This window comes from Mirounga angustirostris, unplaced genomic scaffold (assembly GCF_029215605.1).
Source record: "Mirounga angustirostris isolate CCGP_5_RB_7025 unplaced genomic scaffold, mMirAng1.0.hap1 SCAF_1, whole genome shotgun sequence".
In the NCBI taxonomy this organism is placed as follows: domain Eukaryota; kingdom Metazoa; phylum Chordata; class Mammalia; order Carnivora; family Phocidae; genus Mirounga; species Mirounga angustirostris.
In genome coordinates, this window is record NW_026991709.1 from 194,776,473 (window position 1) to 194,789,335 (window position 12,863).

The following is a 12,863-nucleotide window of genomic DNA, read 5'->3' on the forward strand; positions in this document are numbered from 1 at the left end:
CCTAGTCCCTAGCATGTCTTCAGTTTGTTGGTTCCTTATTTTCAGACTCCATCCATCCCTGCTTCTGCAAACTGTTTTGGTTGATGGGAAAGAAGTTTGGTTACTCTGGTTTGCAAGAGATTTCTTTCATTGGGTGGTTTGATCTGTTTTTTCAGTCTACTCCATCTGGACACAAACATCTGACAGTGGAAGAATTATTTGGAACCTTTTTGCCAAAGGAACAGCCAACTGTTGTGGGTCTGGATTCAGAAGAAGTGGAGAAGCTGCCAGGAGATGCCTCCCAGAAAGAGTCCAGCTCATTCCTACCATTTTCCTTCGAGCAGTCAGGAGGAGCCCCTCAGTCGGAAAACCTGGGTGTCCATCCTGCTGCCCACCACTCAGTCCCACCTGAAGCCCCCACCCCGGTGCTGATCACTCCTGCCTCCATCACACAGTCCGGTGACAAACAGGCCCCAGGCTATGCCATCCCACTGCGCCCTGTGCTCAGTCCCACTCTACCAGCAGAAGCTCCTACAGCACAGGTTGCCCCCAGCTTACCCCGAAACCCCACCATGATGCAGGCGGTGAAGACCACGCCAAGACAGAGGTCTCCGCTGCTGAGCCAGCCAGTCCCTGAGCTGAGCCACGCCAATCTGACTGCCACCCAGAGCCCCTTCAGGGCCCCCCTGAGCGTGACAAACACAGCTGGTACATCCCTCCCAAGCGTGGATCTTCTCCAGAAACTCAGGTTGACCCCACAGCATGACCAAATACAGACACAGTCACTTGGGAAAGGTGCCGTGGCACCCAGCTTTTCCCCAGCAGCTGGCCAGCTGGCCACGCCCGAGAGCTTCATAGAGCCCCCCTCTAAGACCGCAGCAGCTCGAGCCTCAGCATCCCTGAGCAACATGGTGCTTGCTCCCCTTCAGGTACTGGCAGGAGGCTGGGTGGCTCTAACTGGGTGGGGTGAAGCTTCAGAGGCCTTGATGGTGACTGCCAGGAGGCAGTCCCTTCAAAGGGACAGCTGTTAGGCACATCCAGGGCCAGAAGACAGGAAGTAAGAAGCCCTGTAGTGAACAGCCAGATCATTGGTACGTGGTGTTGTTACTCAGTTCCACTGCCCCAGGTATCTCAACTGGATACAAGCCAAGAAACAATACCAGTATTTTCCTATCAGGGCATGCATTGTAGGGGTTTTTGTTTGTTTCTGCCTGACAAGTCCAGGAGTCCTCATTTGACCAGGACCACAGATCCACATTATCCCCAGCTTTGTCCCATCCCCAGCTCCCTTGGGGCCCACCTTGGGCCAGGCACACTTGGGGTACCGTAAGAGCATCCCAGATTTGGAGATATGGGTCAAGTAAAGCTTCCTGGTGGATCTCGTGTTCAGCTGAGATCTGAAGACTCGGCAGAAGTTAGCCAGACCTTTCCTAGAGGTAGAGAAAAGTGTTTGAGACAAGGAAAGTACTGTGTGCAGAGGCCTGGAGATGAGTGGCATTTGCTAAACGTAAAGACCTGTAGTGTGGCTAGATCTCCTGTGGAAGGTGCTTGGAGGCAAAGGTACTGGCCAATGAGCAGGGCTTTGAAAACTATGTGAAGGAGTCTGAGGCTTGTTCTCAGAGTCCTGGGGCGGCGGTGGGGGGTCGGGGGAGGGCGCGCGGTGCTTGTCTTTTAAGGGCTTTGAGCTGAGGTGGTGAGCAGGGCAAGGAGAAAATGGAAGCAGGATCACCCTCAGGAAGGAGGCCAGGCAGTTACCCATTCTTGAGCTGGTGGGGGCCTGACTTTGGGAGTATGGACAAGTGGGTTTGTTAACAAGTGCGAGCGGTGGGACCTACTGGTCAATTGGGGGTGAGGCGTGAAGAAGAGGCTTGTCCCTCAGTGATGGATGAGGCTGGCAAGTTTACAGATGAGTCAGCTCAGATTGCAATGATGTTTGCAAGATCACACAGCTGATCACAACAACAGTGTTGTTTGCCTTCCAGGATTTCAGCCCCATGCCGTTTGATAATAATCCGCAATCTTAACATTTCACCAAATAATATCGTACAGAAGAGTCCATCATAATAATTGTATGTGATTTCATAATTAATGGACAGTTTTCTGTTCCTTTAAAGTTCTGTACAGAAAGACAGAAAACTTAGTATTTTGGTTATATCATGAAATTGTCATTTGGGGCCATTTCTGTTGAGGTTTTCTGCAGTATAAGGAGAGAGAAGGTTCTAACAGATGAGTATCACACCCCAGCCAGCAGTCTGAACTTCCCCAGCGCCGCCCTCTGCTCTCCACTGTGCCTCCTTCCAGGGGACACTTATGTACATGTGCATTTTTATTTACATTCCATTTCCTTTAGGATTTGGGGCTTCACTGAATTTTAAATGAAATATATTTGCTCCACAACAAGAAGTTCTTTGTCTCCCAATGAATAAGGACAAAATTTAGCATGTGGAGGTGTGAGCCTAGATGAAGATAGTTTAGCGCTACCTGTCCGGAGTTCACACCACCTTATTGAGGTGTCGTGCTGCCAGGATATGGCATCTCTACAGATTCAACAGCAAAACTGTGTGTGGCTATCCCTGCTCTATCCTTAGAGATGCCTTAAAGGTTCTGCACACAGCCCTGTTCTTGGGGAGACTGAGGGGGTCGGAGGCTGTCCCAGGGCCTTCACCCTGCAGTTGAGGCAGAACTAGTTAGTGTCTAAACTATTCCTTACTGCTAAAGTGGATTTACCCTGGTAGCTAGGAAATCTTCACTGAAACTTGCTAGGTCTGTTCATCTTTCCTTTTTAAACATTGCAGTCTATGCAGCAAAACCAGGATCCTGAAGTCTTTGCCCAGCCTAAGGTGTTATCCAGTGCCATCCCGGTAAGGACTCCCTTTTTCTGAAGAACACATTCTCTTCACACCGCTGGGTGTGAAGTAAAACATTGTCGCTTGAGTGGAAAGTTGGAGCTTCCAAGCCCAGAGCCCTCGCAGATGCCCCTCCTAGGCCAGGCTGCCTGCTCCCCCGGCAGAGTTCGTTGCTGCGGCCCCTGTGGGCTTCCGGTCATCCTCTCTGGAACAACGCCTTCCCTGACTGTACCGAGGGCTGGGTGCTCGCTCAGTGTTTGTCAGCTGAGAGCGTGTCAGCCTGGTTTCCGTGAGGAGGAAATACTCTTTGCCCTGCAAGAGCTGTGATGCCTGGTTAAGAATCACTGCGGTGCTCGGGCTCCGGGCCTGCCCTCTGCTCCTTGCTTGTTCTCCCCGGCCTCACTTTTTTCAGAGTTGTCCCCACCCTCCATTACCTACCAGCCTTGAAGTGCACACTTATTTTTTTCAGTTCCTGAACTTTGACCTGCCCATTTACCTTTGAGCCTTCATGCCTCTCCTCAAGTCTCAGACTGAGCCTGCAGCCATCTCTCACCTGGTGGTGGTAACTGGTCTCCCCTGTAGCTCAGCCTGGCACGGCGCCAGCACCAAAAGCCGACTGGAAGGCTCAGACCCCAGAAGCCACAGCCTCAACGCCGTGGCTGTTTGTAAATGAAGAGGGTGGCAGGAGAAAGAAACCAAGATGTCTGTTGATTGTATCAAATGTGGGAATTATTAAAAATGCTAATATTTCTGGTTTCGTGTAGTCTGATGGTTAGCCGTTGTTAGCGGAGAAGCACAACTCAGTGGGGGAAGGAGGTAGGTGTTAGTTCTATTTGTAAGAAGTTGTGCCTTTGATACCTGTAGTGGTATAATAAATATGTTGAACACTACAAAAGAAACTAATGCTTCATGTGACTGGATTTGTTAATTCTTTTAAGATTTTATTTATTTGAGAGAGAGTGGGGGTGGGGTGGGGGCAGAGGGAGAAGGAGAGAGAATCCCAAGCAGACTCTGTGCTGAGTGTGGAGCCTGAGACAGGGTTCCATCTCACGACCCCAAAATCATGACCTGAGCCAAAACCAAGAGTTGGATGTGTAAAAGACTGAGCCACTCAGGCACCCCTTCTCTTTTTTTTTTTTAAGTAAAATTTTATTGAAGTGAAATAAATAGAATAAAATGTAGGTGTTTCATGAGTTTTAACATACATAACATCCCTTGGGTAACAGTCAAGATATGTAACATTTCTGTCACCCCAGAAAGTTCCCTCGTGCCCTCTTCCAGTCATTTCCCTGCTCTCCATATAAAACTTTACATTTTTAATTTATCATAGGATTGTTCTTATTGTGTATACCCTGCTGTGATACTTCCTTTCTGTGATGACCAGACTTGGCTTCCCAATAAATGGGCCCTTCATCCTTTAGCTAACAAGCTTCATTCATGACCATTGTTCCCCTGCAGGTCGCAGGCCCCACACTGGTTACTGCAACAACCATGGCAGTGTCTTCAGTCCTGTTGTCCCCAAGTGTTTTCCAGCAGACAGTTACAAGATCCACAGACCTCGAGAGGAAAGCAAGCGCCCCTTCTCCACTGACTGTTGGAACATCAGAAAATCAGAGAAAGCCTTCCATTATTCTCAGCAAGTCTCAGCTCCAGGATACATTAATACATCTAATAAAGGTATGCAGGCCATCCCAGCAGTTGAGTCTATAAACTTTTGTTCTTTAATTTTAAGGAACGTATGAGTTCTTAGAAAATCAGTTCATAAAGTGAATTCAAGACTAGCCGGGACTAATGTTTCTCTCTTTCTGAGCATACACTCCCAATGGAAAAGTCTCTGAGTGAATTCCAAAGTATTGATTGCAGTTGTCTCTGGGTGGTGGGATTCTTTGGCTAATTAGTTACACAGATCACTTATACAGCTTTTTTCCTAAGCTTTTGTCAAGGAAGTAAGTTCTACTGAGGTAAATGAAACATTACCATCTCTTCCAGAATGATTCCAGCTTCCTCAGTACACTTCACGAAGTCTACTTGCAGGTTCTGACCAAGAACAAAGACAACCACAACTTATGACTGGAGCAGAATAAATCCGAAGGCAGAATGTCGACCTCAGAAACAAATAGGCCTCATCATGGAAACTTCTAAACAGAACATTGAGTTTTGAGAATCCTGAAATTGAGCCTATGAGAAATAGACTCATTCCTTAAGAATGTTTTCCAAGTGACGTTCTCAGTGATAATGGAGGTTTCACTGTGAAGCATCACCAGCAGACCTTTGTTTTGACAAGAAAAAAAAAAAAAAAAACCATTGTGTTAAGTTGTGTGGGTGTTTTCATCAGCTCTAAGAAAGGATGTGAAATAAGGAGTCTGGTTTTCAGCTTGCTTTCACCCTCAAGGTCTTAGGGAGGAGAGGTCACCAGCCTTGCAGCAGAGTTCAGCCCAGCCCGCAACCCTTCCCTTGCTCCTCCCTCCTAGAAATTTGAGCCTTAGGCTGATAGTCAAGTTCTGAACAGAGCAGAAGTCAGCTCTGTGCAAAGTAGCTTTGAGTTTTAAGGATCAGAGTTTAAGTTGGCAAATTAGGACTGATTTGTTCAAGTGAGGTGTATTTTTATGAATGCCCCATTTGGGCCTTAAGAGATCTGAAATTTCTCAGTTGTGTCTTGTTCTTAAGTGTCCCCAGTGCTGCCCCGCAGCAGGCTCCCAGGGCAGTGGTACCATGTGACTAGGGCCCCGCCAGGCTCTGTGATGGTATGGGAGGAGCATCTTTGAAGCAAAGGCTGGGGCTGGTGAAGACTGAATTCCATCAGAAACCTTCACTTTAAGTTAAACTCTTGAGTGGTTTTGAAAATGTTTTGTGTGAAGTATAGCCTTACTTTCCTTTTCTGTCTAAACACAGAAGTCCTTGTTGATTGTTTTCCTTAACACTTTGACAAAAGGACCGGTGGACCAATCTAACAAAGCCATTCTGGTTCCATTCCTCGAGTCTACTGAGAGTAGTTTTAAAGCTATGCAGAAAAGGGAGCTGTTATTCACACTGCCCTTACTTTATTATAGAATATGGAGTTTAAAACAAAGTGTGAAAATCAGAACTTTACCAATGTATTCCTAGGCTGTGAGTACTTTTGCAGCCCAAAGTGTGAAAATATGTAAAGATGCTTTGTTATGCTGCTATTGACCTGCCATGATTTATATTTATTCTTTTATGGCATGTAATGGTGATTAGTAATATTTTAATGTAGATTTTGATTTATTTCAGCAATAGTAATTTTAAGATACTCTTTGAATGAAAGTGTCTTCGTTTCTATGATACAGATCATTTTGTAGTATTTAACCAATTAAGATGCACTGCTTACTTTTCTGAGCACTATTTAATGATGGGGTAAAAACCCAGTTGGCTCAACCAGCTAGCATAAGGATTAGCTGTGAATAATGCTGATGGATGTGGTGGTTCCTCGGGAACAATCATTTAAGCTTTAATGGTAACTCAATCATAAATCCATAGATTTTTTTTTTTCTAGCTGAGATTTTAGAAAATTACTTGTGAATTACATGCTTGTTTTAGTTTGGCCTTAGTTTTTTTTAGCATAAAGAATACTTTGATTGGCTTTTGTTAATCTAAACATGCTTCCTGGGCAGTTTTCTCTTGCTGTCTATGTAGTTATTTGTGAATTGTGCAGCAGTCAGGGAAGCTTATAAGTTCTCATACTTGATGGGGAAGAGTTTGTTTTCAAAGGTAGTGTGTAAATCCAGCAACCAAAAATGAATTGCTCGTACATCACCCAGGAAGGAGAATGTTGAAGTAAGATCCAGAGTGTTGCTTACACCAGGAGATGGTGTTGGGGGAGCCACGTGACTGTTCTCAGAAAACAGGTTTGATCGCACCCCCAGTGTTGTTTCGGTGGGCTTTGGTACATGGAAGAATCAAGGGATTCTTGTTGTAATAGACATTTGACTTGAAATGATTTGAGTATGTGTAATATTATGAGAGAGTTAAGAGAGAATATCCTAAAGAGGGTCTGTAATCAAATCTGTTAATTTTCGCCCTTTCATCCAAGGAATGAATATGATAGACAGGAAAGAGAATCTATGATAAGTTTTCTTTAGTGGGAAAATAAACTTTGAAGTGCCCAAGTCATGGAGACTTGAAAAGGGTCAACCTGTTTCAACTCCCAAATTTATGTATTCAAGGGATTTACTTAAAATTCAGAAGCCAGAAGTTCACCATCATGATTTCCAGGAGGTTTGGGCCAGAATGAGTCCCTGAAAAGTCAGGCCAAGCCTGACTCGTCGCAGTCGGATGACCCTGGCCCGAAAATCACAGTTCAGTTGCCTTATTCCTCGGTCAGACTTCCTATCCAGAACCTCACGCTAGCTTAGGTTGCATGTGTCCATAGCTGCCATGACTTTTACTGGAACCTTTGTTTCAATCTTAGTTAAATCAAAGTGGACACCAAGACGCAGATGGTTCTTGCCAGGTTTTGCAGTTAGACCACCGTGTGTGTCCGTGGGCCCACCCCCAACCGCAGTGGGTAGCACTGCTCTTTTGTTGTAGTTAACGTGACGTCTTTGGATAGACTCCCGCACCTCCCAGACAGCCTTGTTCCTGCAGGAACAAGGGCATTCTTCCAGAGATTTGTAAAGTGGGACTTTGAATCCTTAAGTTTTCAAGCGACTGTCAGTGTTAGAAGAAGCATTTCATACTGTGTGCATGGGAGTGTCCTCAGCTCACCGTGCGAGCCTTTGGGGTGGCCATCACAGAGTGGGGTTTTTCAAAGAGCCCAAATTGATGGATCCTTCTCTGCTGAAGGCCACACAGGCCTCATTTAGAATGTGTCTGGCCCGGGCGCCTGGGTGGCTCAGTTGGTTGGGCAACTGCCTTCGGCTCAGGTCATGATCCTGGAGTCCCGGGATCGAGTCCCGCATCGGGCTCCCTCCTTGGCAGGGAGTCTGCTTCTCCCTCTGACCCTCCCCCGTCTCATGTGCTCTCTCTCTCTCATTCTGTCTCAAATAAATAAAATCTTTAAAAAAAAAAAAAAAAAAAAAAAAAAGAATGTGTCTGGCCCAATTTTGCATGTCAAGCATCTGTTCTTTTTCTGCCTAGCTTTCCTTGTAAAAATCGGAAACCCTATCGAATCCTATACTAGGTAATATGTTTAAACCATGCAGCTTTATTTCTCTCCCCACCCCTCCTCCAAGAATGTAGTTTGAAGTTTTCTCATTCGGGTAGTAGAGGCCATAACCGCCATTGTGTTAACTAATAATGCAACATGAATTTGAAGGTGCCTAACTGCTTAAAAAACAAAATCAGCCATCACACAGTAACTGGGCAAAACGTAGAAACAGAGGAATGAGAGGAGGCAACAGGCACAAGGGGGCCCAGTCCACGGGAGTGAGGACAAGGGATCACAGGGACAAGGGTCCTGCCTTCTTGCTGCGTATTTGCTGCTGAGCACGTGTTTCGTTCTTACCTATCTTTGGTTTTCTTCGGTTGTGTTCAAAGTACCTTCTGGAACCAATAGTGCCCTGCATTTTCAGGTGTGTAAAATGTTAAGATCTAAATCAAGGAAGGCAACTTACACTGGGCTTTTTAAAAGCTGTGTTTGAGAACATTTCCCTGAGTGGGCCGGGGCCTCAAGGAGCCTGTTTTCCAGCAAATTCAGCAGGAGAGAGGTGTGCAATGTTTCACTCGGTTTTCTATTTGACATCTTCATTTGAAATGCTAAGATGCAATATCGTTCACTTTGAATGGGGAAAATGCAAAATTGTGTTTCCCTTTTATCTGTGTGATTCCTTAAGAAACGTGTTTTTACAGTATGTGTTCTCAGTGGTTTTTTATTCTGTATTACTGCTTTGGCCGTGCGGCTCTCATGACTTTCAGCGTACTGGATTCTCAGCTCCCTGAAGTGTGGGGCTGAGAAGCTCTGGAATTACCGCAAGATTTTTGTTCCATGAGCGCAATACTGCATCATTAACATTTTTAATGGTATGGATTTTATACCATCTGTGTATGTTTGCAAATATTAAGTTATTACATGTTTTCAAATGAGCATTTTTCATCCTAAATTTTATATGTTTGCAAATATATTTTTTTAATAAAAGTTCAAAACCAAGTTTTAGCACCTACTAAATTTTAATTGTGTTTTTATTTAATTTAGAGAAACGGAACTTCTAAATGCGTAGCTGCGCTTTGCCGGAACTTCTAAATGCGTAGCTGCGCTTTGCCAGAACTTCACACTGGTGAGATGGGGTGAAGTGAGAGAACAAAGCTGCTGGAGAAGGCCCTTATCTGCCTGTTTCCAGCCTGGGCCTGGGCCACAGGCCACACAGATTCCTGGGTCTGAAGCCCCTGAGGCCTGGCGTCTGTGAATGACTGAGCACTTCCTTCCCTGGTAGCTAAACATCGAGTGTGTAACTGCTGTGAGTGGACAGCTAAAGAGCTTCATTGACTCTTCTGTGGTTTCCCCAGACAGACGGTGCACGTCTAATCATGGCCAAAAACACTGTTCTGTAGGAGACTACAGTCTGGGCCAGTTCCCACAGTCTCGCAATTCATGTGTATCGGGCTATCACGGGCCAGGCATCTAGGATGACAAGGAAGAAAAGAAAGAGGGAGGAAACTAAAATCTGATCATTATGGGAAATAGAGAAAAGTTTCAAGGGGAGAAAAATGGTTAATCATCTCTCTCCCTAACAACTGTTGACATGTTAGTAATCCAAACAAAATTCGACATGTTTGTTATATCTGCCTGCTTCCTTAGGGCAGAGCTTAAACTAACCCAGGCTTTAGGACAGTCATCATTACAGCTGCATGCTCATTCAGTACTTGAAGGGTTGCTGTCCCATTACTTTTTTGATCTTTGCAGCAAGCCATTTTAGGGAGAAGGCAGTTGAAGCGGAGAGTGACTGAGGTCTGTGCCAAAGGTTGCTTCTTAAGCCAGCGTGGGGTCACAGACCTGAAGCCAAGCAGGCCAGAGAGCTGGTCTAGAATTCCGTTCTTGATTCTGCTGTCTCCATGATGGATGGTCCTGGATTGCTTTTTCGTAGTTTCTTAGGTTACCACTGTTTATTAAAAGCTAGCAGGGTCTGCTCACCTGCTGGTTTGCGTGTGCCGGCACCTGAGAAACCAGGTAAGTGGGTTCATTGGAATTTCATGGAGAATGAAAGTCAGTGGGTCCTGAATAAGAGCTGTAGCCGATGGGCTTTAGGTTTCTCGGTTGTCTCTAACGACATTTTCACTCACTGTTTATGGAACCTCGTTCTGTAGATCCTGGTTCCATCTCAAGGATCGGGTCGCTAAAAACCCGATCTTTGAGAAAGGCTTGTGTGAATAAGCATCCTGAGGCTTCCAGGAAGCAGTTTGTCTCGGAGAGCTCTCTGGAACCAGCCCGAGGAGGAGAAGCTAGAAATCCAGCAGCTGTGCTGTCCCTGCAAGGGAAGCCCACCTTTCCATGAAGCCGGGTCCTTGGAGGGCGGAAGGGAAGGGCCGCGAAGGACTGGCTCACGCCCTGAAGCTCACCCTCCCTGTCACCTTTCAGACAGTGCCTCCTGGGCTGTCTATTACAGGCAATGTGAGGAGGCCTGGCAGGTTCCAAGATCCCCGACCTCTTCGAGCTTGCGAGACAGGGTTAGGCGAGAGGGCAGTTGCCAGGCTCTCTCAGCCCGGGCCTGCGGTGAACCTGGGCCGGCCACACACCAGCGCCGGCCAGCCCTCCGCGGCTCTGGGTTCGCCAGGCGACATCAGCTGGCAGCTCCCTGTAAGGGCTCCTGCAGCCGCAGAGGTGGAATGGGCTCAAAGGAGCCGACACGAAGTCAGCGTGACAGGCCTCAAGCTCGAGCGGCGTCTCTCTGGGACTCCACGAGTGTGTCCCTGCCGTGTGCTCTGTCCGCACACGTGAGCCTCTCCCCAGCCCAAGCGCCGCAGCTGGGTCAGAGCGCAGCCCCACGGTGACCCCGGGGACTCCCTGTCGCCCCGGGCAGGGGGTGTGGTGACCCTGACGTCAGTCCATCGCTCTGAAACAGGCGCCAGAAGGCAGAGCCCAGAAGGCAGCCGCAGTGCACAGGAACTGTTTTCCTACCTGGTCTCTGTCATTCCAGAAAAATGAGTGGCGCTGCCCGGGCCCTGGCAAAGCCCGGGAAGGCGCCCTGGCTTCCGAAACAGGTGCAAAACCTGTACCCCAAAACATCTTCCTACCCAAGCCGTGCTTTGTTCTGGTGTCTCTGAGGTGTCCCTGCCCCCAGAGACTGTCCCCCGCCAGGCCTCCCCCAGGCAGGGCTCGCCCCCTGAGCAGAGCTCCCTGACAGCCTCTCTGTCCTACTGGCCCCGACTCGTGAGAGACCTCCAGATGGAGGTCGGACCCCCCGCCCCCCGCAGCGGGCCTCTGGGGGGGGAGGAGTCAGCAGCGGTGGGCGGCCGTCGCCCCCCTTTAATGTGTGTCTGCCCCAGGGCCTCCACCTCAGCAGGCAGCTCGCCCCGTTTTTCAACAAATATTTTGTAACTCCTTGACTCTCCTGACCTGGAATTCACAGAGAATGTGACCTCGGCCCGCACACACAATTTTTAAAAATATCCTAATTGTGGGGCGCCTGGGTGCCTCGGTCGTTAAGCATCTGCCTTTGGCTCAGGTCATGGTCCCAGGGTCCTGGGATCGAGCCCGCATCGGGCTCCCTGCTCAGTGGGAAGCCTGCGTCTCCCTCTCCCACTCCCCCTGCTTGTGTTCCCTCTCTAGTCGTGTCTCTCTCTGTCAAATAAATAAAATCTTTATTAAAAAAATCCTAATTGTGATAGAAAGGAGGAATCTTAATTTGCAATGAAATGCTCCCTATTAAATATGTAAATGTTTGGGCACAACGACACAAATCCTCAAAGTTTGTAGAGAAGCCCGGGCTTCACTCTGACGCTTCGCCCCGCCGCACCCCCCTCTGAACGATGGGCATTGGTGGTTCAGTGGTAGAATTCTTGCCTGCCACTCTGAACGATGGCCGCCCTCCCACAAAGGGAGAGCAAAGGGCCTGTCCAGGGCCCGGCACGCCAGGAGCCAGCCTCCTCCACCCCTCCATCCCCCGCAGTGCCCTGACTCACTGTGCTTCTGCCCAAGAAGAGGCCGGAGAGCCGTCTCTCTTCCAGCTGGAGAGAGCGAGGTCATTGATGAGCAGCCCCCACTGCCCCCCAGGACTCAGCGGTCCTTAAATGATGGGTCGGTGCCTGGCTGGTGCTCTCCCAATCAAGCAGCATCTCCCTCCCAGGGACGGGAGTCGGAAACTTGGGAGGAGAGACATTGACGCTACTCGTTAGTCCTCATCTGACCTGGGGGGGCGGGGGCATCGCCTGTGCGTCCCAGACGCCGTGCTTGACACACACACGTGTAGTGCGCACCCCACGCATGTCTGTGCCCTTACACTGTGCTCCCCGGGAGCTGGGACTGCTCGAGCCCCTCTGTGCCCATGTCCCTCTTTGTGGGATAAAGTGAACTGTACCCTAGGACCACCTGGGAGATACAGGCTGTTACCTTATTTGTCAGACGAGGGAACTGGTGATTGAGGAATGTGCCTCAGGGAATCCGCCCAAGTTCACCCAGATAGAGGGCAGCAGAAGCAAGAGCTGAACTGGGCTTGTTCATGCCACCTCCCTCCGGGTTTGAGGTTTGTGGAGAGAGCCTGTGGGTTCCTGGAGCATTCCGAAGAGCGTTTTGAAATGACAGTAGCATTGCTCCCCCTGACGGGGCCGTGAATAGGTTAAAGGACTGCTTCACCTATGGTGATTATTGCCAGTTACCCTCACAGACGTGGCTCTCAGAGGGCTTTCTCAGCTCTAGGCCAGAAGGGGACAGGGGAGGCTCAGAGGCACCTCGTCGGGACACTGCCCGAGCCGAGCGGGGAAACTGAGGTCCAGGGCAGGAGGCAGGTGTAGACCCGGCCTGCTTTTCCCCTTCACAGCCATTGCTGCTTTCCAGTTCAGTGTTTTAGAATTTGAAATGGGTTTATTGTGGGAAGGAAGGAAGGAAGAGAGGGAGGGAGGGAGGGAGGGAGGGAAGGAGGGAGGGAG

General features: G+C 48.5%; 1 protein-coding gene across 4 annotated transcripts in view; it reads left to right on the forward strand.

Moving 5' to 3' along the window:
- DCP1A (decapping mRNA 1A) overlaps positions 1–8,931 on the forward strand; it is a 56,965-nt gene extending 48,034 nt beyond the window's left edge. For all 4 annotated transcript variants that reach the window (XM_064595139.1, XM_045862175.3, XM_064595143.1 and 1 more), the window contains 4 exons: positions 156–908; positions 2,775–2,840; positions 4,284–4,502; positions 4,815–8,931. In XM_064595139.1, coding sequence (XP_064451209.1) covers positions 156–908; positions 2,775–2,840; positions 4,284–4,502; positions 4,815–4,895 — 1,119 coding nt within the window. In that variant the 3' untranslated portion in view covers positions 4,896–8,931. The remainder of the gene's footprint in view (positions 1–155; positions 909–2,774; positions 2,841–4,283; positions 4,503–4,814) is intronic.
- The last annotated feature ends 3,932 nt before the right edge of the window (positions 8,932–12,863 follow it).